At 35.9% G+C, this 27861-nt stretch overlaps 5 protein-coding genes and 2 non-coding genes across 8 annotated transcripts; 3 read left to right on the top strand and 4 right to left on the bottom strand.

Moving 5' to 3' along the window:
- Positions 1 to 169: 169 nt before the first annotated feature.
- On the top strand, positions 170 to 3607 carry LOC104788251 (cysteine protease ATG4b). Of its 2 annotated transcripts, XM_087451448.1 has the most exons (10): positions 192 to 378; positions 954 to 1018; positions 1110 to 1487; positions 1558 to 1643; positions 1719 to 1769; positions 1888 to 2267; positions 2508 to 2646; positions 2893 to 2948; positions 3030 to 3100; positions 3284 to 3607. In XM_087451448.1, the coding sequence occupies exons 3-10, from the start codon at positions 1280 to 1282 to the stop codon at positions 3466 to 3468; spliced, it is 1176 nt and encodes a 391-aa protein (XP_087307574.1). In that variant the 5' UTR covers positions 192 to 378; positions 954 to 1018; positions 1110 to 1279; the 3' UTR covers positions 3469 to 3607. The 2 variants fall into 2 exon arrangements, with proteins under 2 accessions (XP_010512286.2, XP_087307574.1); XM_010513984.3 differs by having other exon boundaries at positions 170 to 378; positions 954 to 1487.
- LOC104788252 (F-box/kelch-repeat protein SKIP20) lies at positions 3153 to 5369 on the bottom strand. Its single transcript, XM_010513986.3, has one exon. The coding sequence runs from the start codon at positions 4891 to 4893 to the stop codon at positions 3643 to 3645; it is 1251 nt and encodes a 416-aa protein (XP_010512288.1). The 5' UTR covers positions 4894 to 5369; the 3' UTR covers positions 3153 to 3642.
- A 3073-nt stretch (positions 5370 to 8442) lies between these two features.
- TRNAD-GUC (transfer RNA aspartic acid (anticodon GUC)) lies at positions 8443 to 8514 on the top strand. The gene has a single exon. It is a non-coding gene; the product is annotated as a tRNA-Asp (tRNA).
- A 55-nt stretch (positions 8515 to 8569) lies between these two features.
- On the bottom strand, positions 8570 to 8643 carry TRNAV-AAC (transfer RNA valine (anticodon AAC)). The gene has a single exon. It is a non-coding gene; the product is annotated as a tRNA-Val (tRNA).
- A 286-nt stretch (positions 8644 to 8929) lies between these two features.
- On the bottom strand, positions 8930 to 13367 carry LOC104788250 (guanosine nucleotide diphosphate dissociation inhibitor 2). The gene is made up of 12 exons (XM_010513983.3): positions 12175 to 13367; positions 11660 to 11806; positions 11465 to 11572; positions 11196 to 11368; positions 10989 to 11100; positions 10812 to 10892; positions 10640 to 10702; positions 10410 to 10511; positions 9980 to 10104; positions 9457 to 9667; positions 9304 to 9378; positions 8930 to 9190 (listed from the first exon to the last, which is right to left on the bottom strand). Exons 1-12 carry the CDS (start codon positions 12259 to 12261, stop codon positions 9140 to 9142), a joined length of 1335 nt encoding a protein of 444 aa, XP_010512285.1. The 5' UTR covers positions 12262 to 13367; the 3' UTR covers positions 8930 to 9139.
- A 1770-nt stretch (positions 13368 to 15137) lies between these two features.
- On the top strand, positions 15138 to 18459 carry LOC104788249 (ankyrin repeat protein SKIP35). Its single transcript, XM_010513981.3, has 4 exons — positions 15138 to 15267; positions 15481 to 16310; positions 16855 to 17287; positions 17369 to 18459. Exons 2-4 carry the CDS (start codon positions 15721 to 15723, stop codon positions 18164 to 18166), a joined length of 1821 nt encoding a protein of 606 aa, XP_010512283.1. The 5' UTR covers positions 15138 to 15267; positions 15481 to 15720; the 3' UTR covers positions 18167 to 18459.
- Positions 18460 to 18673: 214 nt separating this feature from the next.
- On the bottom strand, positions 18674 to 19278 carry LOC104788248 (protein AUXIN-REGULATED GENE INVOLVED IN ORGAN SIZE). The gene has a single exon (XM_010513980.3). It carries the CDS (start codon positions 19125 to 19127, stop codon positions 18708 to 18710), a length of 420 nt encoding a protein of 139 aa, XP_010512282.1. The 5' UTR covers positions 19128 to 19278; the 3' UTR covers positions 18674 to 18707.
- Between the last annotated feature and the right edge of the window lie 8583 nt (positions 19279 to 27861).

The following is a 27861-nucleotide window of genomic DNA, read 5'->3' as shown; positions in this document are numbered from 1 at the left end:
ATCTCTTCGCAGAAAGGCAATAAATCATGCTTAAAAGGGTATAACAGTAATTGCGATTTATTTCCTTTAAACGGTTTTTATACATAAATGGGCTTTTGATTATTGAACTGGCCCAATCCAATCAAACCCATTAGTTGGCTTTACGTCAATGGTAATGCACTATTTAATTAAATTTTTATCATCATAAATAAATGTAATCATCCCCATATTCGAAGAGGAGAGAGAGAGCACGAAACTTTTTAAGGTAACACGAAATCGTTCTTCTGCAATTCAAACTTCGTCTCCGTAATTCGCACTCTAGTTCTCGTCTTCGTCTCCGGAGGTCTCGTCTCCGTCGTATCTAGTCAAGCGTGAACGATTTCGATTTGGTTTTCTCAGGTGATCTATCTTTTTATACTCTGCTTTAAATTCGAATAAAATTTGTGAAAATTTTAGTTCTCCGGATCGGATTATGAAGCGTTTGTTTAGCGGTTAATCGAGCTTATACTTTTGTTCCTTTTGATCTTTATGCTTCTTCTTTTTTTGTGTATGCGAGAATTGAGTTGTCAAATTTATAGTTGACTGATTGATCAATTGTGATTACTGTAGATCCGCCAGGGGAAAATTGCGTCAGCGGTCTCGAATTTATATGAATTTTTGTGTGTAGATTTGTTCAATTTTGGGATTTTGCTTATCGGATTCGAGCACCTTTGACGCCTTTATCTTTAATTGTTTGTGTTCATTAGATTCTCTTTGATTCCTAATTTCGAATTAAGAAAGATTTGGGGCATATTGAAATGGGGTGTAATAGTGAGTCAGAACAAACTTAGGGATCAAAGTTCTGGGCTGATATAAACCTGTTGAATTATGGGATAATACAAGATTATCCTTGAGGGTATTGTTGTGCTTTAGCTTACTTTGTGAACGTAATTGTTAGAGCTAAGTCTGATCTATTTTGTTATCTCTTATTGCAGACGAAGGTAGATTCTCTGGTGGGATTTGAGAGAGAGACATGTTGCATGTGGTGGTTAATGTCTAGGTAATGAAGGCTATATGTGATAGATTTGTTCCTTCGAATTGTTCTTCATCAAACACAGGTGAAAAGCGTGATAAATCCGGGACATCTCTAGTTTCAGATTCGGCATTTAGTGATAACAATTCAGACTTGACGTTATGCCCGGATGTGGGTGCATCTTCCTCCCCCGTTTCTCAACCGTCTAAGGAAGCTTCAACAACTTCCGAGAATAAGCCAGATTGTACCACACATAACAGTTGGACAGTAATTTTAAAAACAGCTTCTATGGCTAGTGGAGCAATTAGGAGATTTCAAGAGCGTGTATTAGGGCCGAGTAGGACCGGTATTTCCAGCAGTACAAGTGAGATATGGCTCCTGGGTGTCTGTTATAAAATCTCAGACGGTGAATCCTCAGAAGAAGCAGATTCTGGTCATGTCTTGACTGCATTCGGACAAGATTTTTCATCCTTAATACTAATGACATATCGTAGAGGTTTGTATATTCACTTCAAACTCAAGCAAGCTAAAAGTTTTCACCAATTACTCACTAAGTTAGTTTACAGGTTTTGAGCCTATTGGCGACACAGCTTATACTAGTGATGTTAACTGGGGTTGCATGCTTCGAAGCAGCCAGATGCTCTTTGCACAGGTCTGCTTATTACTGTTGTAGCTTGAGACTTCAAAACTTTACACGTTATGTTCTAAATTTCCAGATCTTTAACAGGCATTGCTATTCCAAAGGCTGGGAAGGTCTTGGAGGAAAAAGGAATCTGAGGTTAGTTAATTGTGATATCCAGTCTATGCCTTAACTACTGATTATACAATATAAGGAGCATAAATCTGGTTTCTCATGAGTCCAGTTTAAGTTAGATTGTTTTGGTTTTAAAATGCAGCCCCCTGAAGAGGAATACTTAGGGATATTAGAACTTTTTGGTGATTCTGAGGCTTCAGCATTCTCGATTCACAATCTTATACAAGCTGGAGAATCTTATGGCCTGGCTGCTGGGTCATGGGTAGGACCATATGCTGTTTGTCGATCATGGGAATCATTAGTTCGGAAGAAAAGTGAAGAAACTGATGTTAAAAACAAGTCGTTTTCCATGGCTGTTCATATCGTTTCTGGCAGTGAAGATGGAGAGAGAGGTGGAGCTCCAATTCTCTGTATTGAAGATGTCACCAAAACTTGTGTGGAATTTTCAGAAGGAGAAACTGAGTGGACGCCAGTTCTTCTCGTGGTGCCACTGGTTCTTGGGCTTGACAAAGTGAACCCCAGGTTTGTGATTTTATCAAACTGATTGCTATGCGATATGTACTATAGATATCACGAATTCAACTTTTCGTCTTCTTCAGAAGATGTTCGATCAGTCTTAAGGAAAAATTGATGGCTTGTAATTACATGCACACATTAATCTACATATGCACTATGGAGAGGATATGATGACAGCAGAGTTTGAGTGACTTGCTATCAAATTTGGCTTAATCTGTTCTGAAAAGACTATTATTTTGTTGTCAGGTACCTTCCATCTTTGATAGCCACTTTCACTTTCCCTCAAAGCCTCGGGATTTTGGGCGGCAAACCAGGTGCATCAACTTACATAGTTGGAGTTCAAGAAGACAAAGGCTTCTACCTTGATCCGCACGATGTTCAACAGGTTTTCTTCAACACTCCTTATAAATCCTTAAATAAAAACAAACAAGAATTAGTGTAGTGTTTTGGATCTGGCACGTTTTGATTTGAAGTTTCAGACATTTAAGGTGGTCCATATTTTCCTTATATTGTCCCCACCACATTCATTCATTAATCGACTAATTAGTTTGGGGACTGATATTACTCAGTCCATGTGCTTCATATGACATTTCAGTGTCACTGATTGAGCCTTATCGGTAATGGTTGATAGGTAGTGACAGTCAACAAGGAAAATAGAGATGTTGACACATCGTCTTACCATTGCAAGTGAGTTTGATTGATTATTTTGCCTTATTCAGTGTTCTGTCTCCCTACATGATTCCTACTAAATCTGGTAATGTGGTACAGTACACCCCGTTATGTTCCGCTGGAGTCACTTGACCCATCACTAGCTCTCGGATTCTATTGCCCTGACAAAGGTATTTACTAGTTTCTAAGGATGAGCACAATTCTGTTTACGCTTGGCTTTGGTTTTGGTTTGTTATTCAGTCTTTATAGAAATTGAATCCAATCAGTCTATAAAACAAATTCGGTTAAGCCATTTCCAGTTTGATTTGGTTACTTTGTTGCTTTACACTTATCTCTTCCAACTTATGTAACAGCTGATTTTGATGATTTCTGTATCCGAGCAACAAAGCTAGCTGGAGAATCCAATGGCGCTCCTCTCTTCACTGTTACTCAATCCCACAGAAGGAATGACTGCGGAATTGCAGATAGCAGCAGCATAGTGACATCTACAGAGTTCTCTGGTGAGGAGGAACATGAAGATGACTGGCAATTACTTTGAACACTTTTTTTACTTAGCCATTCTTTTCATTGTGTGACTTTGTTCAATTATCGAAAATACCATTCTTTTTACATCGATACTAAAAGATTTGATGTTTGTATAAAATAATGAAAAACCCAAACCCCTTTTGTTTTCTGTATTTAAACTATTAACGTTGACTTAAAGTCAATCTAATTAGACATAGATTGAAGAATAAGAAAAAGGAAGACTCGAAAAACCAGAGGGAGTGTTGACGTTGATCCACTTCCCGCCATTCTTCTCCGCCGTCGTCGCCTTCACCATCATCGTCCCACTTTCTTCACCGCCACCGCCAATCATCGCCACCGCTTGGCCACTCAAGCTTCCAGCGAAAACAGACGTCATCGTCGTCACCGGGAGCCTAATCGTCTCCATAACAACCTTCCACTTCATCGAATCATCCTCGATTTCCCAACGAGGCTGACTCTGTCTCTCGCTGTCAATAAAACACCATAACCTACAACCTCTAAATTCCCCGGCGGATTCAGCGGTGGCGGTGCGACCTCTCGGGCTTAAATCAGGAAACGGCCAGACATTTTCGATTACAGACCAGGAATTCGAAACCGGATCGTAAATCTCGCCGTCGGATCGGAATTGGCCTTGCGTCTCCGTTCCGTAACCGCTCAAAACGCAAAATCCAAGATCCGTAGCCAACATCGAGAACCCGTGGCACTCGTCTCTTCCTTCGGTCATCGGAGGAAGCGTCGTCCACTCGTCTTTCTCAACATCGTACACTTCAGCCGATCGGAGAGCGTTCTTCTGATCGTCATGACCACCGGCGACGTAAACCTTCCTCGAACCAACAACGGAAGCGCAAGCGAAGAACGATCTCGCCGCCGACATCGGTTTCCCTCTTCTCCACCTCCTTCCGCTTCCTTCCCCGGCGAAGAAATCCAAAACGAAGACATCTCTCACAGGCTGCAACGTCTCCGGATCCCAACCGCCGATCAATAAAACTTTCCCAGCGTCCTGAACCGCAACGCACTCGCAGAACAGAGGAATCCTTTCAGGAATCGCGACGCGGTGCCACGTGTCAAGCGTAGCGTTATAAACGCTTAAACCGTAAAGTGGCGTCCCAGTCACACGCGGTTGCTGCTGAATCATCATCATCTGAGACTGAGACTCGCTTCCTTCTTCTTTCTCACTCCTCATCTCACCACCACCGTCATCATCAATCGGAGTCAGAGGTTGAACAAGACAGAGAAGAGACTCAGCTTTCCCGAAACTGATCCGTTCCTTGTTGAAAGAAGGACGGGAGATAACACATTTCCAAGAACGGCAAACGTGTTTCATGGAAGAATGAAACTGAAAAGGAACCCTAACCAAACACTCCATAGCTAATTCCTCAGGTAATCCTGGGATTAAATCTCCTTTAATCCAACCTGATTTCTTCTTTGACACTACCATTACTCACTAATTAAGTAACAAACCTTATAGCTTAAGAAAAAAAGGAAGCTTCTTGAAACAGCAAGATTCTATGATTTTGATATAATCGGAAACTGTAAAAGACACTCAAGAAGATGTGATTGGGGTAAAAGCTAAGTGTTGGGCAGAGGCTTTTTATAGCAATTGGGAGATATAGGACACTGAACAAAGACGGTCCCTAGATGATAATTATCATCTTTCTTTTTTTTTTTCCATGAAATTAAATTGTTATCATCAATTATTTATTTTTTCTTGATATTTTCAAGAAAACAAACAACAAAAAAATACAACACTAAATTTAAAACACTAGACAGATCAACAAAATAGTTTTAAAAACTGTTCAGTGAATATGCATCACGCAATAAAATAAGTTAATCCAAAAAAAAAGATAAATGTAAAAGCATTTAATAAGTTGACGAATATTGGCAATTTTATGTGTTTGTTATTATGTGAAATTACAAATCATTCAATAATAATTCATTTCTTCCAAAATAAATGAGTAAAGGAGGAGGAGGACCACGCAATTTTCATCTAGAAATTATTTTTTTTTCGTTTTGTTTTTGGAGATATATGTGAAGAAAAAATGCCGTGAGGGATTTGATACACTCAAAAAAATCGTACGAGAAGTATCAAATAATGTTATTATTATTTAGATTTAGATAAAAATAATTGGGGTTCTAGAAGAAAGAAGTCCATGTGGATACGATGACTTATCTTCTTTCTTATCCGCAAGATCGACAATACGGTGACACATGGACCATAGCACCGTCGTCGTCCTCTTCCTAGAATAAATATCATCTAACCATCTTCAATAATGTATGTATCCAAAAAAATTAAAATATCAGTTACCCTTCAACGATTTAACGATTTTTTTTGTGAATGTTTGACAGTTACGTAATTCTCATTTGTAAGAGCTTTAGATATCCTCGAGGTTTAAACTTTACCACTTCAATTAAGTTTAACTAGTTTAGTTCTAATTATACCATAAACGTATCTAACAAGTAACAACGATAAAGATTCGTCGAGTACTACTGTTCATTCAATAATATATTTTTGTTTCTGAGCTAGAAATAATTTGATGGCAAGAAGCCAAGAACCAACTAAATTGCTTTATTATTAATTGTTTTTTTTTTTAAAAAATACCCCGAAAAAATCGATGGCGGAATGAAGTGACAATGAATAGTATTATCCAAAAATGCAATCAATGAGCTAGGAACATTTATAGGAATCGTGAGGGTGTGTGAGTGACACTAAATGGTGTCTATATATGCTCCATTTCTGCAAATCACACTATAACTCCTACCCATCTGCCGACCCTTTTTTTTTTCCTTTATTTCTCTCGTGTCAAAAATTGCATCAAGATACGTCTCTTACTATTATTACAAACGTGTTTTCTTAACAAACGTATCTAATTGGAACGGTTTCTTTAATGCTGGCCTGTTTTAAACACGTTCATGAAGCTTTCTAGTAGTATAATTTTGTATCTGAACCGGCGACCTCTAGACTTTGCCAGAAAGTTTTTACCAATTGAGCTACCGATCCTCGGTGAAAATTGGTTTTTAATCAAATGATGAGCATTCAAAGTAATAAACCTTCGCTTCTTGTTTTCAGATCAAGCTTTCACTTCTAAATCGTATTAACAGTTTCGATTTTAACAAACATTTTACTAGGACGGTATTAATAGTAATGGTCTATATATAATCAATGGCTCTATAATAGTATGAAATTATGAAGTAACTTTGAAATGAACATAACCCAAAATATAAAGAATACTAGAACTGAAATATTAAAACTAGCTCGTTAGAGAATCTTGATTCATTTCTCCAAGACAAATTTTGATGAAAGGAAGGATTGAAAACGCCTCACAAAATGTTGTTTTAGCGTTGTTCGTTGATAAATTCTATTTATAATTCGTCGTCAAAAAACGATTATAGCATGACAATGACAAGAGATTATTGACATTATAATTATTCGGGAAAATATTTATAATTGTAGCAAAAAAAACAAAAAAAAAAAATTGATCTGTATGCATAAAATAAAGAAAAATACGAGAAATGAGCTGTGTGCCTTCTAGAAGACCCATTGGTATATCTTTTCGTATTCTTCGCCTTTAAGGCTGGAAAACAAACGAGTGCGTACTGCGTAGTTGCGTACTACTCCCTACGCTTGAAATCTCTCATGCCTTTTTGGCTTTTTCCAATTTAAACAATTTTTAGCATTACTTGCACAAAATTTAGTTAAATTGGGGATCATTTTTATTTTTGCTAAAAGGTAAACAGCATATAAATGAATGTAAGTCCAAACAATTAGTTAGTTCCTGGTCAAAAGCTTTAAAAGCCAGACTTCAAATAATTGATGGAAATGTTCATTGTATTTGAATAGGTAGCGTGGTGTTCGTTGTATCTGTATGGCATATTCCTATTACTCTTCATACTCTCGTTTTGTTACTTCTTTTGAATTGTAAAGGGTTTCTAAATATAACACAAGTGCTGAAAAGGGCACTAGACCATTATTAATCAAATCACTACCTGATCAACTAATTACGTCGAGAATTTAAAAGAGTTTTTTTGAATCGAAGCTAGGCAAACACACATCCACACACACACACAAATAATAACAATAAAAGAAAGAAGTTATTAAAAATAAAATAAAAAGCCGAAAGGTTAAATCAGAAAAGAGGATATAAAACATTGGCAAATGAATCGAATAAAACTTGTTTATAAAGAGCTTTGTACCGAACACAAAACAAAAAAGACGTAAGAGTTTGTTTGTAGTTTATGTCAACGAAGATTACATGCATGAGCAAAAGAGGAAATAAATTAACGTTCGCAAATGCAAAAATATGAAATAGAAGAGCACCAGATTCTAATCAATGACGTGGTTCGGCTTACCTAGCTAGATGGTTATCCATCTCGAGAATTCGTCTAGTATCATTCCCCTACGTGCAACCAGTATTTAGAGGTTTGGGCAAAATCTTATATATAGATATGACGTTCTACGGTAATAATATAGTCTAACTTAAACAAAAAAAAAAAAGGCCAAAATATATACAGCCAAACAAAGAAAAGAATGATATATGCTAAATATATTGGAGATAGAACCTTGTAAAATAACTTTTAAGAAGACGATTGTTGAGTAATGTAGCCTATAAAATTATGATATAAATTGTGGCTTAGGGCACTTGCCTATTTGATATTTCTGACACCAAATATAATATCAGAAGTATTAAAAATCGTCAAGATTCGTGCTTACACTATAGATGACAACAACATTTTCTTTTTTTCAAATTTTCTCTAAACTGTTCCAAACTAGTATGATTGGATTAGCCTAGTCTCTTTTTTAATAAGATAAGCATGTGTTAGCGGAAAAGACAATTTCCTTTATTTAACCTGAAGGGAATTTACTCCAAGGGCCATAAATATATTTAGCCACCCAGTCTCGAGTAAAAAACTGGATTTTTTTTGCTTGTCTTTGACACTTTGAAAGTATGAAACGATTAAGTTTATGTATTTATCATAGTAAACAACAAGAGTCGTTGTAGTATAGTGGTAAGTATTCCCGCCTGTCACGCGGGTGACCCGGGTTCGATCCCCGGCAACGGCGTTAGTTTTTTTTAATTTCAAATAAACTAAAAGATATTCTTGTAAAAAAATACTAATGGCTTCGCCCGGGTTCGAACCGGAGACCTTCAGTGTGTTAGACTGACGTGATAACCAACTACACCACGAAACCTTTTTGTTCTTTACAATCATGAGAAATATTAATCAACCAAAACGTTTACATCCACTGATCCACATATCAATCAACTAGAGTACCATCTCCACCTCAAGCTGGTACGAAAGCTGAATCGTTTTCTGAACCATTATTTTATTTTTTAATGAAATAATATCAACCCATAGAAAAGAAAATTATTAAGGGAGACGAGGTTAACCGACAAGCTATAGTTGGTAAAACACAGCTTCATTCTAATATCTCCAAGAGGACCCCAAAAAGAGAAATGTAAGCAGCTGAAAAAGACTTGAGATTTAAAGAGCATTTATAAGTCTTTTTAACCGAGGAATCCAACATTAAAAAGGAGACACAAGGTCGTTAGTTGCTAAAACATGAAGGATAGGTATTGATTCTGTTTTCAAACCGACAAAAAAAAAAAACCAAAACAACAAACCCAAAAGCAAGAGTCAGGAAAATAGAAAAACAAGCATAAGAAAAAAAACTAGAGAGAGATTCCTCATTCCTCAGCAGCGCTTGCTGCACTCAGATCGACACTTAGGTCCAGTTGCTGCAACATACGAAAACACACAGAATTGACGTCAAAGATGTAAAAGAAACCCGAGATTTTTATTTTCCCATTGCATCAACATATATATTCATTGAGAATTTCAGAACAGTTACCTTTCCGGTGATTAGGGTATACATGTTCAACACATCCGCCACAGTTGTCTCAAAGTGTGTTGTAGCATCATAGCTCTGTGAGAACAAGGAAAGGGTTAAATACTTAAACCATCCAAGTTAAAGTAGGCGCAACCATAGATGGGTCTCGCTCACCGTTGAAATAAAGCAGTTGTCCAAAGCAGGCTCATTGACAGGCTCGTATCTATCATACATGTCGAAGAATATCTCATCAACAGGACCCAACAGATCGGTACCAGGCTTTAGTTCGGTCTGAGGGTTATCAGTCTCTGCATCTGTAGACACAAATGCGATGAACTTTCCCTTGGGAGCAACGTTGTGGGAGTACGAACAACAGAAGACATACCTGTCAGTGTGTAGAGGTTCAAAACGTCAGACCCAACAAAATAGCAAGAGAATGATTACAAATGGCGAAACAAAGATCACTGTATTTTCACATATGGCAATTTATTCTGTGTGTGCGTGCACAATTTTAGCTGTGGTTCCAAATAAACGAACTTTATATATCCAGCTACATTTATGAAGGAAAATCTTATAGCACGCATAAAAACATATCTCAAAATGATATTCAGATAAAGCTTCAGATAAATGCATATGCACCAGGCCTTTCACTTCCTTTCAGTCAGTGGCTTATCGAGTTAAAGGCAAAAGAACTTACATATCCGATTTGCGGGCCAACTGTTTCTGAGGTATGATGACCTGGACTGAGTGAGAATCGTTGGTGTTTGGAATCGGGTGGCTCATAATTGCAATGGCCCGAGCAACCCTGCCAATCTTCCTAACCTGTTTAAATGTGATTAATCATCATATTAGGAGACAGTCCAAACGAATATGATATCCAAAAAAATGAACATATTTTCAAGAAGTTCTGACCAAGACCACAGTCTAGTTAGCACGAAGAGAAGAACTAAATGAGTAAATGAATATAAAAACCATGGAAAATCAACCAGCATAATGAACAGACCATAGGTCCAGCAAGGAAAGTCAAACAGGTATGTAATTTATAAACGGTCCTGCTATACTGGATCAGTATGGACACATTTAGATCATAATCGAAAATTTAAACATGCTAAAAACTGCAATATTACCTTGTTTGGCAGGTAGGAAGGGTCACACACAACCTTTTTGCATTTAGCAGTCTCTCCCTCAGATGTTACACCAGTAACCTTGCCTTCATCGTCAAACTCTACCTGGCATAAGATTAACATTGCTGTAAATGAGTACAGCGTCCCTCCAATACAATCTCTCACCCCATTCCCCTCTTGCATAATGTGCACCACAAGAAAACAAAAAACAGAGCTGTCATGATGAGTAATACCTTGCACTCAGGTTTGTTCAACATATATGTTCCACCATAGACAGCACTAAGTCGTGCAAATGCCTGAACAAAGAGAAGAGATAGGAGAGAAGTCACAGAAGGATTAAGAAATAATCGTCTAAAACTTAAAAAATTCAAGCAACGAATGCAAAGATCGAAATGACAGAAAAACCTGGGGTAGTTCTCCCAACCCATACAGAGGATAGATATATGGAGAGGTTCCTTGAAAACGTGCAAGAGATTCCGCATAGAGCTAACATGCCATTTAAACAAAGAATGTCAACTTAACTGCTTCAGAACAAAATGTAGAGATTTTAAGACAGGAGAGACAATTTTGATAAAAGTTCACCTTCATTCTCATCACAGTATCGAAGGCGGGTTGATGAAGATGTTGGTCATTCGTGTGAAGTGCCACTGCGTGACCAATAAAGTCAATAGTGTTGTCATCAAGGCCAAATTTCCTGCCAAAGAGTCACATAAATGGTCAGCCACGCATAATCTTAATAAAATGTCAGTAACACCATAAACGCTAGAAGGAATTAGAACATCGGCTTACGCAATCAGTTCCTTTGTTGTAACTCTGGTCAAATCCATTCCATTGTGCGTTTTTGGGTCCTTCTCATCGTACTCCTGAACAAAACTGAAAAACTTGCCAGCTCGACGTTTCTCAAATATACCCATGAGAGGAGATTTCAGGGCCTCCATAGGAGTAGCTGGCACCTTTTGAACCTGTAGACAAAATTTCATCAACAGTTAAAAAGATTATCATAGTATATAATGATTTTGTAAAATACAGCAACCGATACATCAATGACAAGCTTGTACCTTGCCTTTAACGAAAACGTAGCTACCATCAACAGCTTTAAAGGAGAGATACTTTGTAACATCAGTATGAATAAGAGTACGAACAAGCTTGCCATTTCCCATCATAAACTGGATTCCATTAAGAGACAAGAGTTAGAAAGTGTCATTGATAAAATTAGCATAAAAAAAAAACGAATGGTAAGCTATATATAAAACCTTAGGCATCATGTCAACATTGTAATCCCTGCTAGCACCTAAGTGCTCAGGAGCCTTCTCTTCTCCCCTAAACTTCTTCCAAAGCTGATTGAGATTAAGCGATGTTGATTCTCCACCATAGTAGTCATTCCTGTCCATGTGAAGCACCTACTCCAGATAATCCAAAAGGAAACAACAAGAGGTCAATTCAAACATGAAACATCAGATCGCATGATCAACAAAAGTCACCTATTTCTCAAATCATTATTACAGAGCAAACATTTTCACCAATCATCTCATCAATCAAAACTCATTACAATCTAATCCATACAAAAATTGAAAAATCGAGCTCAGATTATAGAATCGGAGATCTAATATCGGGCGAGATCCGTTCATCGTGGATCAAGTAACATAGAAGATTTGATTTCGGATCAATACAATAATCCAAAAAAAAACAATCATGAATTGAATTCAGATAAGGGGATTTAAAAAAAGAAAAGGAGAAAACGAATCGAGAGGAAAGAGGATCGAGAGACCTTGACACCATCGACGGAAAGGAGACCGCTGAGGATACACTCCTTAAGACCGGTGCCGAGAACGATAACCTCGTACTCTTCGTCCATGGCTGGCTGATTCTGAAAAGGTTCGTAGAGGCAGAAGAGAGAAAGAAGAGATCGGTGAATACAGATGAGTTGTGAGATCGTTCGTTCTAGAGTGACCAAGTTTGTCTATTAGAAGAAGAAAGAAAAAAAAAAGATGCCTTGTTTGTGGAATGGGTAATTAAGGTTTCGATGGCATAACCGTAATTTCAAATAGCCAGATGTCCTCTAATCATATTTTTAAATTAATTATAATAATTTCCCCCGGATCTACTGGTTTTAACACTTTAACTAAAACTAAAAGCCAATTTGTCCCCAAAAAAAAACACTAATAAACTAAGACAATTGATTTTGTAATTTTAATTCAATTGTAGAAAATTTCTTACACTTACATTATTTTCATATTTTTAATTAGCGAAATACCTTCAAATCTTCAATTAAATTTTTTTGGTCGACGCCTTAATTATTGTTTTACTAAGCCTAAAAGTGATATTTGTAATGGAAGTTGCCAAATACTTGTTATATAAACCAAAATTCTTCTAAGATATATCCAGGAAGTTATGAAAATTTTTAGAATTTGATCCAAAGAATAATGTAAAATAATGCCAAAGGGTAAAAATATTGGCATTTTTATAAAAGTGATGAGATGTAGCTACTAGCGAGTTCTATTATATTTGCAAAATTCTGAACTCCTTAACTTGTTTATCAGGTTTGTCCGTAAGCAACTCACTTAAGTTACAAGTTCTTTTCGTATAATACAATAACAATAAAATTAGAGGAACAGAGGATAGCATTATTAAAATCGAGATGATGCTAACAACAATTTTGTTAACTACTTGTAATAATTTCAAAAGCAAATCATCTCCTGATTGATGTTGATACTAATAATTTTAAATATAATTTTATACTGTATTTTTTAGCAAGCTTACACGCATTATGTATGTTTTAATGAAATAATTGATTGTGGGTCTTCGTTCAATAAAATAAACCATGTTAAGTAGTATTACATCATCATCCATTGAACACTTAACTACTAGTGTAGTTTATAGTATATGTTTACCGTCCATGATTGAAACGCGTTAACTAGTACTAATTGATAAAAAGAAAGCAAAAAAAAAAAAAAAAAAAAACAGAGACTAAACTAAATAAGAAACCATACAATTCTTTACTATGAAAGAAGAAACCATACAATTCTTGCTTACCAATCTGCAGAAACCAAGATCCATCCACAAAGTATATAACAATAAATAAGGGCTCTTTGACCCTTGAGATAACTTGTAGAGAATGGTTTTGAACAATCGTGTGTATTCATCATAATAGTTTGAGAACTGAAACGACTTAAAAACATAACTGTGTTTGAACTCGATTAATTTTCTTATTATAAAAAATATAATTTTCAGTTCCATCCCTTTTTTGACCCCTTAAAACCTAAACATCTCAACCTCTTCCACTTTCGACCTTTTCCATTACGTCATCATCCATTATATGCTTTGTTTTACCTTTTTTCTTTAATGTACGTAATAAAACACTACTAAACAATACTTACAAGAAGAGAAACGAAACTGCTTTTTTTTTTTTAAAGGTAAAAAACTTCATACTTCGCTATAACATAATCACTAGTCAGTCATACAATCGGTTTTAAAAATACTGATATAATAAAATAAGAAATATCTTTCTATCTAATTAACACAATCCAATATTAGTAAACTTTAAAGTCGTAAATCTATTGTATAGAAGTTAAAAAAAAAAAAAAAAAACTTTTAAGTTGAATAATTCTCATCAAAAAACTACTACAAGTCCTTTTGTCCTTTATATGATTTGTCTAGTCATTAGATTGAGACATTATGGGGGTGTTATTGAATTAAGGATTTTAAGAGATTTTAATTAACCCAGGACATTAGTGGATTTAAAAGTCTAATGCATTTGTGTGGACTTTATAATGTATATAAGGTAGATTTGAAAGTCATTGATAATGTATTTTTGGTGATTGTTATGGATTTCTTTAAAAGTTATTATATATATATATATATTTTTCATAAACTGTGTTATACACTAAAATTATATTAAATTAACAACACCCAAACTTTTACACATGTTATGGAAAACTTGAATTAAACTGTCTTTGTTTTCAATCCAGATTTTTGGTGTAATTAAAGAACCCAGATGTCATGAACCCAGAAAAAAAAAAAATAAAGAACACAAAAAAAATCTCAAAAATAACACAGATTTGATGAATAAGTGTGATTATATACAAAAGGGTTTGAGGAGGAAGAAACAGAGATTGAACCCAGAAAAAAAAAGGTGTGATTATATCATAAACCAAAAAAAAAAGTTATAGATTATGAACCCAGAAAAAAAAAAAAAGTTAAAGAACACAAAAAAAAATTCTCAAAAATAATACAGATCTGATGAATAAGTGTGATTATATAAAAGAATTGAGAAAAAAAAATCAAACAATAATATGTCAAAGGCTAGAGATCCATCTATAAAGAGAAGAAGAAAATGAAATGATTGAGAAAAGTGTGGTATTGTGTTTGTTCATATATTAGAAGCAAAGTACGTTAAAATCCAAAATCACACAAAATCTCATAAATATTGAATAACACTAGATTTTAAAGGATTTTTTAAAATACCCAATTGAATAACACCTGATTTTTAAATACATCAAACTCTTTTAAAAACCATAATCCAATAACACCCCCTAAGTTTATATTATATCAGAGATTCTGAATCACAAATAGAAATTAATCAAAAGTTAACAGCGAACGAAAGAAAGAGAGAGAATCTATAAATAATTAATAAAAATTAAGATTCGATAAAATAAAATTCAAAAGAGAATAATGTTTGTAAAAAAGCAACAATTTTATAAAAAATGATACAAAAATAAAATTAAAAATTCTGTAAAATGAAAAAAAAAGGAAAAAACAAAGAACCCGAATCGATGCACAGGGGTTTTTCTCAGCCTCTCTTTCTCTCTCTCTCTCTCTCTCTCTCTCTCTCTCTCCTTCTTCTCTCCTTCTCTTTGTCCAGGTTTCGCCCATTCTCTCCTCTCTTCTCTCTCTTCTTTGGTTTTCATATGTATTGATTGGGGCACAATTACGTTTCTCTGAAACTCGATTCGTGTTTTTTTTTTATCTGATCGGGTTTCCGATTTTTGTGTCCACTGTGTTTCTTAATCTAACGCGAATCTGATTAGCGATTTTTTTTTTTTGCTGACGATTGATGTATTTGTTTCATGTCTAGGGTTTCTTGTTGTTGATTTCTCTTATCCCCATGGTCATGAGCTAAAAGGGGAAAGGCTTCCAGGATCTTACTCTGATCAGAAACTTTGGAAATGTTGAGAAGACCCTTTTGGTTCTTTTGATTTTTTGTCATCCCTATCATTTTTGGAGATATCTGGAAGAGAAAGAATATGAGATTTCAAGGAATGGGTTTTTATTTTTGCTCTTGAGTAGATTTTTTTTTTATTTGGTTTAGTAAAGAATGGAGAAAGAAGGTTTGTGTGATAATAATAACATCAAGTTAAGTGATCAGATGTACCCTGATGAGCCTTTCTGTTCCGAGGTGAAAACTGAAACCATTGCTTCATCTCAGAAACACGAAGGAGGAGGTGAAGGGAGTAATGTGGTTTTTTCTAGAGAAGCACCTTTGATAGGAGAATGCTGTGGTTGTAGTGCAAAGAAACTAAATTTCAAAGGGAATGATGATCATCTCGTTGAGGTTGAAAATATTGGGCAGCAGAAAAAGCTTAATAGGCAAGAGAGGATCGAGTTGGGTCGACTTTTTCAAGGTGCTGTTACTTCGTTGGATTGGGACGTTGCTGAGAGATTGATTCAGTTGGCTGATCCACAGACTTTGAATGATTTGTTGTGTGTTGGTCTTGATTCTGTTTGGTTCTTGAGTACAAAGCCTGAGTTTCAGGGAATTACTGGATTGATTAAGAAGATTATATGTCATGGTGCTCATGACTTTACTAGAGCTACTCTTAGGACTTCGTTTCTCGCTTCATGTGTCTCTGCTTGCCAGAGCCGGACGATGAGTCTTGCTGATACAGTAACTGTTATGGCGCAAAGGTACATATGCCATATTCAAATTTCTCATACGTATTACTTTAAATCAAATTAGGGTGCTTAGACTGATTGGCTGTTTCTATGATTCACTGATATATTTTTGGTCACAGATATTTTCCTTGTTATAGTGATTGGTTTACATCTGCAAGTAGTCGTTTGTGCTAAATTATGAGTTCATCAAATTACACTGCTAAATCTTTGTGAGCCTTGATACTGCTATAATTCATAGTCATAAGATTCTTGGTTAGTAAAACATTAAATCAGTTATTTTAACATTCATGAAATATTATCTCTTAATTGTTAATAGCTTCTTTCCTGTAGTTAGCTACTTAGCTTATGATGTGCATTTCTCTTTGTGCGATTTTGTATGAGGTTTTCCACAGATATGAGTTGTAAACTTGTTGTCTATAGTTCCATTTTCACCTGCCTGCTGTTTTTTCTATCGTTGGTCACAATAGGGCGAGGTATTTTTTGATGAATGACCTCAATTTTAATGTGTGAAATTTAAGGTCGAGTTCATATTTCATTTGTACATAATAATATATAGGTTGCATGAGCGTCTCCAAGAGTGCAATGGGGATGAGATTCTGAAAGCAGAGGCTGGTGCCAAAGTTCAGAAGTTCACTGAATGGGCTCTCAAATGTATAGGTTTCCACTCCCGATGCCAGGGAGCAAAGGATAGGGTTAGCCAAAATTCAGCTGCGGAGATTGAACTACAGCTTTCTGCCTTCAAGATGTTCTTAGATCTAGCAGGAAACCATCTCTCAGGAAGAGACTTCACCGAGGCCTTTGATGCAGCTTGTTTCCCGCTCACTCTGTTCTCAAATTCGTTTGATCCTGGTTGGGCATCTGGAATGTCAGCTACTGTCATACAGGGACTGCTCGGTATGCTGGTTGAAGGTGGCGCAGATAATGTGAATCAATGTTTCCTTGAAGCTTCACGTTTTGGTAGTACAGAACTTGTCCGTGTCTTGTTGCAGGTAAAGCTTATATTCTTTTGATTGCTTTTAGACTTTAAGAAGGTCTCTTTTTGTTCTCATATTTTGCATTTATCGGTTCAGATTGCTCAAAGGAACAGCTTAGATGTTGATGTGGACTTAGCACTTGGTTTTGCCTCGCATTATTGTAAAATCGGTACAATGAAGTGCCTAGTGGAGGAAGGTAATGCCATTGCCTTCTTGGGTCCCTTAATGAGAGCAGCAGAGAGAGGTTGCATGCAAGTTGTTCAATGGTTTGTGAAAAGAGGTTGCCGTGACATGGAGCTTTGCTTAGCTCTAACAGCCGCCACTTCAAGTTGCCAAGTGGAGGTCGCTGCCTATCTCCTCCCTCGTGTTCCACCACCTGTCCTAACGGCGCTCAGCATAGAAATCCTCAAAGCAGCTGGAGAAAGAAGCGGAGGGTCTCTCCAAGGAGTAGAGTTTCTCCTCAAATCAGACTTCTTAGGAGATTCCGCGGCTACATACTCAGTCGCAGACAGCATTGCGAGGGCATCAGAGGACGAATCCGTTCCTTCAGATCTAAAATCATTTCTCAAAGAACACTGGTCGGAAACAGCTTTTGAGAAAGGAATGAGAGAAAGCCATGAAAATTTCATGAATTTCATGAGAGTTTTGAAAAAAGGGGAGTCTGCGATATCCTTGAGAGATCTTCCTGCGCCGCTAAGAGTAGCGATTGCGTACATGCCGCTGTACAGAGAGTGCGTGAAGGCGGATGGGGGTTTACTGTCTCAGAGGATAAGAGGACAGCTTGTGGAAGCAGTGAGACAGCTTCAAGGTTGTGCTGTTGCAGTTATGGATGTAAGCGAGACTCATCACCTAATGTCGGTTTTGGAGCATCACCTTACCGCCATTTTCGGTTGAAACAAACAAAAATGGACTCTGCATTTGGTGCTTCACTCGTCCTCTACGGATAGAGTTGAGAAATAAGAAATAAATTTTACGGTATTAACGGATATGGGATTCGGGTTTGAGAATTGAGATGATGATCAAGTGAGAGTGAGTGAGGGTTTCTTTGTTTGTATAATTTGCTACTTTTATCATTTGTCTATTTTCCCATTCTCTCCCTTATTATTTTGCATTGTTCCTTTTTTCTAAATATATATCATAATATAATATAATAATTTAATGTAATATTTAACTTTCGATCACAAAAATAAGCAATTTTTGCTCTTTTTTTTTTGTTGTTGCAATTTCATTAGAATTACAAATCTTAAGTATTACTCAAAAGTTACTTTGAACGGAACAAAACCGAACTCATTGTAGTCCTTAATTCGCTGTTTACTTGTAATATAATTCTGAATCAGTTAAGTACAAGAGAGAGGAGAGGGGAAAGCTATGATTATGGTTTAATTAAGAACCCTAAATAGATTAATTAAAAGTATATAATATAAATAAGATGAATTTACATAAAATGGCAAGTTACATCTCCTCTATGAGTATTAGGATTAGCATTAGAATGAGAAGAAGGCATGAAGGCAAGAACCACGAGCAAAACCATAATCCCAATGGGAACCAAAAGCAGCATAAACGGAGGGGGAGGTAACGGAGGCAAAACTAACGGAAGGATCAACAGAGACGCTGTGAGACACACCAACAGAAACAGAGACTCTAAGCTGAAGTAACTCGCCGGGAGGATCATCAACCTTTTCTGCGACGAGAAGCTCCGTCGTAACTCTTGCTTGCTTTTCTCCGCCGGCGAACTTCGAAAGGTCACGTTTTGGCGCCGGTTGTTGTTTCTTCCTACGTCCATCGCTAGATTGTTTGAACAACGTTCTTTCATGTTTCTGATGTCGTTCTGCAAGTTTGAGATATCTCGAATCATCTATCTAACGAGGCTTTTGGGTTGGACTCTGATTTACAAAGATCTGATCTTTTTGTTGTTGTCTGGTTGACCAATGCAGCTTGATCTGAACTTCAGCAGAGAAATTGTCATTGTTTTGATACAAAGACACAAAATCGAATAAACTCTGTTTTTTTTTGTTTTTTGGTTTAAGCTGTTTAGTTTTTATCCAATCAAAACAAAGTTTGGTTTTGATGTTGAATCTGTGTAGAGAAGTACTAGTTAAGTAGGCAAATGAGGAAGACAAGTAGTAGTAGACTAGTAGCTTATGAAAGAATAGAGAATAAATAATGAAAACAAACTTTGGGGGGGGGGGGGATATTAATAAAGGAAGAGATGGAGGAGAGGATCAGATCAGAGGAGAATCAGAAGATATGGGGAGGAGGGCAGGAGGGTTCAGTGAATTTAGGGATTTTTCTGATTTGGTTACAAAAGAGGACACGTTTTTTTATATTAAGAGAGGGGTGGGCTGACAAAACTGTGAGAAGCAAGTTGCTGAATTGAGAAGATTTGAATTTTTCGTGTGGCATAGTCTTCCACCACAATCACAAGGTTCTTCTCCCCTGGACTACCTTTTTCTTCTTCTTCTCTCTGCTTTGTTTTAGTATAAGATAATGACGTAACCTCCAATCCCCCTCTGAATAAGGCTGACATGGAAGTTATAAGTAGGTTTTGAATAAAGCGCAGTTAAACTTGTGTGTTATTGTCGGAAACTACTAGTTGTAATTTTTTGTTTTTTAAATTTTTCCTAGTGTTTTGAGAAAATCTTCTAGGAAAGTTATTTTGAATCGCTGGGATGGTTAGTTGATTTTATATAATAAAATTATTTTTTTATAAAAGTTTGAAATTTTATTTGTGTTAATTAAAAATAACTGATGGGACGAGGAGAGTATTATAGTTATCGTACCTACCAATAATTTTGTCGATGTTTATGGATCGATCAGGACCCCATAGTGTTCTTATTCTCTGAGGCATTTCATATGGGTGATTGTGTGTGCTCTAGTGGGATATGTTGGGTCAATATTTATATATGCTTATATTTTCAGTTCTCATATATTTTGTATATATATATTAAGCAAAATTTATAGCTATGAATGACAACGCGCTGTGCATGACAAGTCTGTTGGGACTCAAGTACATGTATGTTCCATAAGCTAAGCGATATAAGCCATATGAAATGTACACTGAGGACTTAAAAGTTTGCTTAAATATTAATTAAACTTTGCTTAAGTGATCGATTGCAGACTTGCAGTAAGAGACTCTCTTCTTCGTTATGTTCTCTCTTGTTCGCGCTATTATTATTATTATTATTTTTTTTTTTGTAAGGGTTTGATAGTGATCAACATGTGAAATTGATAAATTACTAAATCAGGGAAACACTTATTTCCTTTTTAATTTATATTAAATATGCATGGTTCAATTAACTGAGTAACATAGGATAGGCTCATGAGAAAAACGTCTAGTGCTTTTTTTTTGTTATCTGGCCTTTGGATATATAAAAGCCGAGTAGTAGTTTGGGGAATTGATAGATTACCAAATAGTACTACACATTAGCACTAGTTATCCACATTAAATTCAATTAAATTGTGTAACATTACTTTAATTAGGTCAAATTAAAAATGCACGAATACATCTTAAAATTAAATAATAAACTCTTTGACGTGTACCAACAAAGTATTTTGCATGATGACAATGACATAGGCACATAGCCTAAATTAATAAATTAAAGTTTAAAGTGTTTATATCGAAAGATCCGCCATAGTTTCCAGACCTACTCTTGATATGAAAAGATCGTATATTTAGGGATGTGAACATGGATCTCCGATCTCCTCGATCGTTGACCGAAAAAAGGAAAGCAAATGGACCTTCTCTGAGCATAAACAAACTATTAAAATATTAATATTCTTCGACATTACAAATCAGCTAATTACTTTCGTGTAATCAAATGGTTGGAAAGTGAAGATGTAGATGTGTGTATATATGGCAACCCATATGCATGATTATTGCCTTGAACACCGCAAGCCTTTTTTAGATTAATGGATGTCCAGTGGATCTGCTACAACGTTCATTCACTAAAAAACATATTCCCTCTTGTCTTTTTAATAAGTCAGTCATGTTTTAATGAATAAAGAAATACGATTCCTACTTATATACTGTATTTATACAATTGTTTTCTAAATACTAGTAAATATCCCTACCTAAAGATATCAACTAGCTAGCATGAATACATTTATAGAGAGCAATATGTATCTTAAGCGTGTGTAGTTTGAAATTGAGGTAAAAAAATAAATGAAATTAAGTTGTAGTTTGAAATGGATATTCCATTTATCTCAAATTAATGTAATGAAGTTCTATAAAAATTTAATACAGTAAAGTTTTACAAATAAAGAACCATTTAGTTTAGACAGACATGCATGTAGTTTTCGACAGTCCATATGCATATAGACATATGTTTTGGTCTAATTCAGAGACACTTAAAGTATTACAATAATCTCAATAACAAGGTCCATATGCTCAGAATCAATCAACACATCGTCGACTATTTGTTTTTTTTTAATATCTTATGTTGGTCAGCTTTGTAAAGATGGAAATAAGTATAATACTCTTTCATTAATTATATACATGCACTTTATAGTTTATACTATTAAGTATAATTTGGGAAAAAATTACCAGTATAATTTTGTTGATTTATATGAAGAAAAAGGCGATGAGACATAAGACATTGAGGATCGAACGGCACATGTAAGTGTAACTTCACGTGGCTCTCTTTCGCCTTCGAATGATACAATGCATTATCATCTCTCTAAGAGTCGTCGACGACCAAACCAACTTGCCTAATTAATATTCCTCGTACGACTCTTCAGTCCCCATCTTCTGTTTGCTCTTAAAAAAAAAAAAACGAAATTACACATTATATATGTTGTTCTTGTTAAAAATATTAATCCTAATTAGTTTAAAACTAAATATATATCGTGTCTCCCCGACAATCATCTCTAATTAATAGCTCAGGAGCATTTATGTACGTGGTTGGTCTAATAGAGAGAGATTGGTCGTTTTCATGAGTGATGTTATCATGAAACAATTTATATTTTGCTATCCAAAAATTTTGTAGTATGATTAGGTTCAGAGAATCATAGGATAGAAAAATAGGGTGACAAAGACAAGAAGAATAAACATACTTTTATGGGTTTAACTTTTTATTTTATCAAACTTTAATTAATTAAGAATCACAGATTGAAAGGGAAATTATGAGAGAAGAAAACATGTATCTGCTTCTCTGAGGTCACTGGGTTCATTGCATTTAACCTAATATATCAATTTTATGGTACAAATTCAATTAATTAGAGTCATGGTCACGGTCATGTCTAGCTAGATTTCAACAAAAACAATGTTTACGTATATTTTCTTTGTCAGAAAGAGTTTAAAAAGTTGATTACATGACCACTTTAATTTAAAAGTGATAATCCAGTCTCTGTATTAAGGAAACATAGAGAAAACCCGGTTAAGATCATTAATTAAAAGAGAAAGAGATTATTGGCATTTTAGTACATTTTCCAAACTTAATTAGAAATGTAATACATGTATTATTCATAATTGGAGAAATAGTCAGAGTCCCACTTGTGAGATAGAATGTTTGTGAGATAAAATTGTGAGAGAGAAAGATAAATGAGATTGTGTGTGTGAGAAGTAGTAATCATAAACCGATAAGGAATAAGAAGTATGCGGCGACGATGGACCTTGTGGACTTGGACATGTATGGACTGGTTATGGAAATCAATCTTCAATGGTTTACAACACTCCCCCTTGGATGACATAACCGTGTAGATGTTAAGAGATCATCATAATACGCTTGGGGATGCTGCCTCATTAAAACCTTACCAGGAAAAACCAGTGGGACAAAACCATGGTGAAGGAAAAAGAGTACAACACATATTACTCCCCCTGTTCTGAACATCACTAAAGGTCCTTGAGTCTACGCATCTCAATCTGATGCGTGAGCTTCCTGAATGTTGATGTTCGTAATGACTTGGTGAAGATTGGCTGAGTTGTCGCTAGATTGAACTTGCACCACTTGAACTTCTCAGGCCTTTTGTAGTTCATATGTGAAGAAGAACTTTGGCAAGATATGCTTCGTCCGATCTCCCTTGATGTAACTTTCTTTGAGCTGTGCGATACAAGCTGTGTTGTCTTCATATATGATAGTCGGTTCTTTGTCATCGGCCATGCCACAATCTGATCTGATGTGTTGAGTCACTGATCTCAACCAAACACATTCATGGTTGGCTTCATGCATAGCCAAAATTTCTGCATGATTAGATGATGTGGCCGCAATGGTCTGCTTCATTGAACGCCATGAAATTGCTGTACCACCGTGTGTAAACACATAGCCTGTTTGAGACCTAGCATTGTGTGGGTCGGATAGATAACCTGCATCAGCAAAACCAACTAAACCTTCTTTGTTATGGTTAGTATAAAATAGACTCAAATCCATCGTTCCTTGTAGGTAACACAATATATGTTTGATACTGTTCCAGTACCTTTGGGTCGGACATGAACTAAATCTTGATAGGAGGTTCACGGCAAAACAAATATCTGGTCTAGTGTGGCTAGCCAAATACATTAAAGCTCCTATGGCACTAAGATATGTCACTTCAGGACCGAGAACTTCTTCATCGTCCTTCTTTGGACCGAATGGATGACTATCCAATCCGAGGCTTCTCACAACTATTGGGCTAGGCAATGGGTGAGCCTGGTCCATATTGAATCTCTTGAGTACCTTTTCAGTATATGCCATCATTTATGTACTCAAGCTGCAATCCCAAACAAAACTTTGTTTTACCTAGGTTGTTTATTTCAAATTCTTTCTTGAGATATTCAACTGTTTTCACCAGAGGTTCCTAGGATATTCAAATCATCCACATATACTACTATGATTACAAATCCTTTGTTTGCAAACTTCTTTATAAAAATACATGGACTGATAGGATTATTCTTATAGCCTTCTTTGACTAGGTACTCACTCAATCTATTGTACCACATGCGCCCACTTTGTTTCAGTCCATAAAGGGATTTGTTCAGCCTTATGCAGTGTTGTTCTCGAGAACCTTTCTTATCTTTGAGCTCAATATCCTCTGGTAATCTCATATATATTTCATTATCCAGTGGACCATATAAATATGCGGTCACTACATCTATTAGCTGCAAGTCAAGTTTTTCTATTATAGCCAGACTTATCAAAAATCTAAAAGTCGTTGCATCTATCACAGGAGAGTATGTCTCCTCATAATCTATTCCTGGTCTTTGTGAGAATCCTTGTGCAACAAGTCGTGCCTTATATCTCACGATTTCATTATTCTTATTTCTCTTCCTCACAAAAACCCATTTGTGTCCTACTGGTTTTACATCGAATGGTGTCCTTATGATCGGACCAAACACATTCCTTTTCTTTAATGAATTCAACTCTGAGCTGGAGAAACTCCCACGGCCGAGCAACCCGCGAGCCATCCAACTTGAAGAAGGAAGGCTATGTAGCGGCGGAAGGTTGGCTTCATGGAAACCCCATCGGAAAGCACAGGTCTCCGGACGAGTGATGCTTCGATGTACACATATAAAGTCATCGGAAGAAAGCCTCATCGGTGACAGATTCAACCGACGGAAAGGAGAAACAAATCTCACCGGAAAATAGTTTTGGTGGAGTGAGACAGAGAGGAGTCCAACATGATAATAAGATGAAGAGGATACATCCTTCAGATCTGGTGATTCCGGAGGATCGAGTGGGAGGAGAGTACTCCGCGAAGTGTTCATCACTCGACAATGGAAGAGTAAGTGTTCAGTATCTGGTCGGTTTTCTCGCCGGCGCTACAGGTGACTGGCGGAAATAGAGAGAGAAGAGTAAGATCTCACCAAAAACCATGGTGGAAGCAGAGTAAAGAGATCTCGTCGGTTCACCAACGGAATGAGAGAGTGTAGAAGAAGATCTCACCAAAAACCATGGTGGAAGCAAAATAAAGAAATCTCGCTGTTTTATCAGCGGAATGTGAATCATAGTTTTCGGACTAACAGATCCGTAAGAGTGGAAGAAAAAGGCCATTCGAAAAGAGATAGAGTCAGAGAATTGTCGCTGGAGTTAACTCATTTTTTAAGATGAGCGGCTATCTCGACTTCAGTGCCTGAGAGAGTTTACGAGGTTCTCTCAATTCTTCTACATTACTTACATACAGATGCCACAATTTTAAAAGTATGTCTTAGAAAACAAAGTTAACATCTTTTAGAATTAACATCATAAAGAAATGAGAATAACAAAAATGACATGTTCTAGAGTAATAAACAGAAAAAAAAAAAGTGAAATAACATTTTCTTAGGTTGTGTTCTACGAGATTTCAAAAGAAATATTGTATCAAAATATAAGCAAAAAATTATGATAATCTAATTCAAGGAAAAAATCAAGAATTATATAAGAAAAACATAAGCAAAAGATAAGCAAAATCTAATCATCCATATTTTAAAATGACTCGAAGTCAGAGTTGTATTCAAATTTGAATAACCAAAACAAAAATAGATGAATATCAATCAGCAAAAAGTATGCCGAGCAGAATCGAAATCCTTAACCTGAGTAAGATTAAGTTCATGGCTCCAAGGAATCACCCTCTTCAACTTATGAACCGTCGTCCCATCGTAGCCCCATACCATGGTTGTGGGAATAAGAACTAACATGGTAGAGATGATTAATCTTACAGGAGAGTCCACCGCCATGATCGTATAACACTTGTAGAGAGGAGGTATGCAGTTGTACTAAACCAAATTAGAATCTAACATAACATTATATCAAAACAATAAGAAGCAGCCCCAAAAAAATCATTTCTTCTGATGTTATGTTCTATTTTGTGTGTTTCAAGATGAAGAAGCCTTTAGCTATCATTGTCTTCTTTTCATCATATAAGGCTATAACTTATGCTAGTCAGCGATAAGACACATTTTCTGCCAATAAGAAAGGCAACTTCCAAACAAATAGAACATCATACTGGTCGATCTGGTTTCAAAAAATGCTCTACATAGAGTTCTCATGCATATTTGCAAGCACAGAAGTATATGAATCACATTCAAGTGGTCACATATCCATATAAATTCAACGTTTCATAAAATGCATGGTATAAATATGATACATGTACTAAGGGTTGAATATACCCAATTATGCAGAGTTATGTAGGTGAGTACGTAGTTCTGAAGCTTAGTAACTAGTATAAATAAAAGTAAGCTTCTGCTCTCTCCTTATTGGTTGTTTCATATTAAATTGGTTTCAAAATTAATTGTCTCTCTTAAATGTATGATTCGCTAAACGATCCTCTTGATTAGACCACCCCTGCTCTTATTTGTATACCTTAAATGGTTGATTTGCTCCACGATTCTCTTAATTAGACTACGCCCAACTCTTAATTATTTCCCATAAATGGTTTATTTGCTCCACGATTTCCTTAGACGTTATGAAACCGTAACTCATTAAATTCCAAAAATAAAATTTCTCTTCACGTTTGCTCTGTTGAATATACTCCACAATTTACTTCCTAAAACGTCATTGACCCCCTTTATTACAAAAACATTACTCATTATGTTTGAAAATTAGTACCACCAATAATTATTGTCATCCCATTTAATAATTCGTATGTTACTCCTACATTCATAAAATCTAAAAACGGCTCCTTCTATATATGGTCCATATTTTCATATTTCATTCTAAACAGTAAACACCTTTCAACTCTCCTAACATCCATTAACAATTATGAGTATAATTCCATTGAAAGACTTTCAGCCATGATGTGTGCCTCGAACTGTGTGTGGCCGGCTTCTACATAAATGGCATTCAAAAGCTTTCCATCAAAATGGCAAAATTATAAGCCTAGATTTTCTCCTACTTGACGAACATATATACAACTTCCATATATTTATATATACGCTTCCCATATACTTATATATATGCTTCCATCTTCCTTATTTTTATTAGTAACAGAGAAATATACATTGCAGTTTACCTTAATCCAAGTTTCTATACCCCAATACTGAATTTACCGCTTCAGGGATGACCTTTGAGCCGGGAGCATCTACAATATATATGAATTTCAAGTGGATACTAGCTACCCACAATACAAACTTACAGATCATCCCTACGTTATTAAATTCTTGGATGCCACCATCCTTACATCGATAGAAGGAAACTCAGCTGTGACTCCACACGCGATGTTTAGGTTTTGACAACAAATCGAATTATGGACTCTTGTTGGAACTAATCAACATTTACCTGGTAGTGTTTCATCAATATTTATGTCTATCATCATGTTTATCTGCTCATCCGCTTAACATGTAAGTATTCACCTTCCAGATGTTGTTGGAGAACTAACAAAGATTCAAGGGACCAGTTTAAATGACACATCCTCATAAGACAAAATTACTTTATATTTGCGACTACCTGAGTAACTTTGATTCATCCCATCTAACTTTTACAAGTTTTCCCCCACCTACTAGAACTCAGTTTTCCACATATAGTAACGATGTTCGCATCATGGTATGGGATGGATGTGCAGTCGAATTACGGAATTTATATGCTTCTATTGTCGGTAAATCAACAATACTAATAATCACGGCTATCAACCCAAAGTCCTATGGAGGTAGACAATCTAAATTTCCCCATATATTTTCCTCCCCCAACATAGTATTCCCACTA

Source organism: Camelina sativa, chromosome 5 (assembly GCF_030686135.1).
Source record: "Camelina sativa cultivar CO46 ecotype springtype chromosome 5, ASM3068613v1".
In the NCBI taxonomy this organism is placed as follows: domain Eukaryota; kingdom Viridiplantae; phylum Streptophyta; class Magnoliopsida; order Brassicales; family Brassicaceae; genus Camelina; species Camelina sativa.
This window is presented reverse-complemented; position numbering and strand designations above follow the sequence as displayed.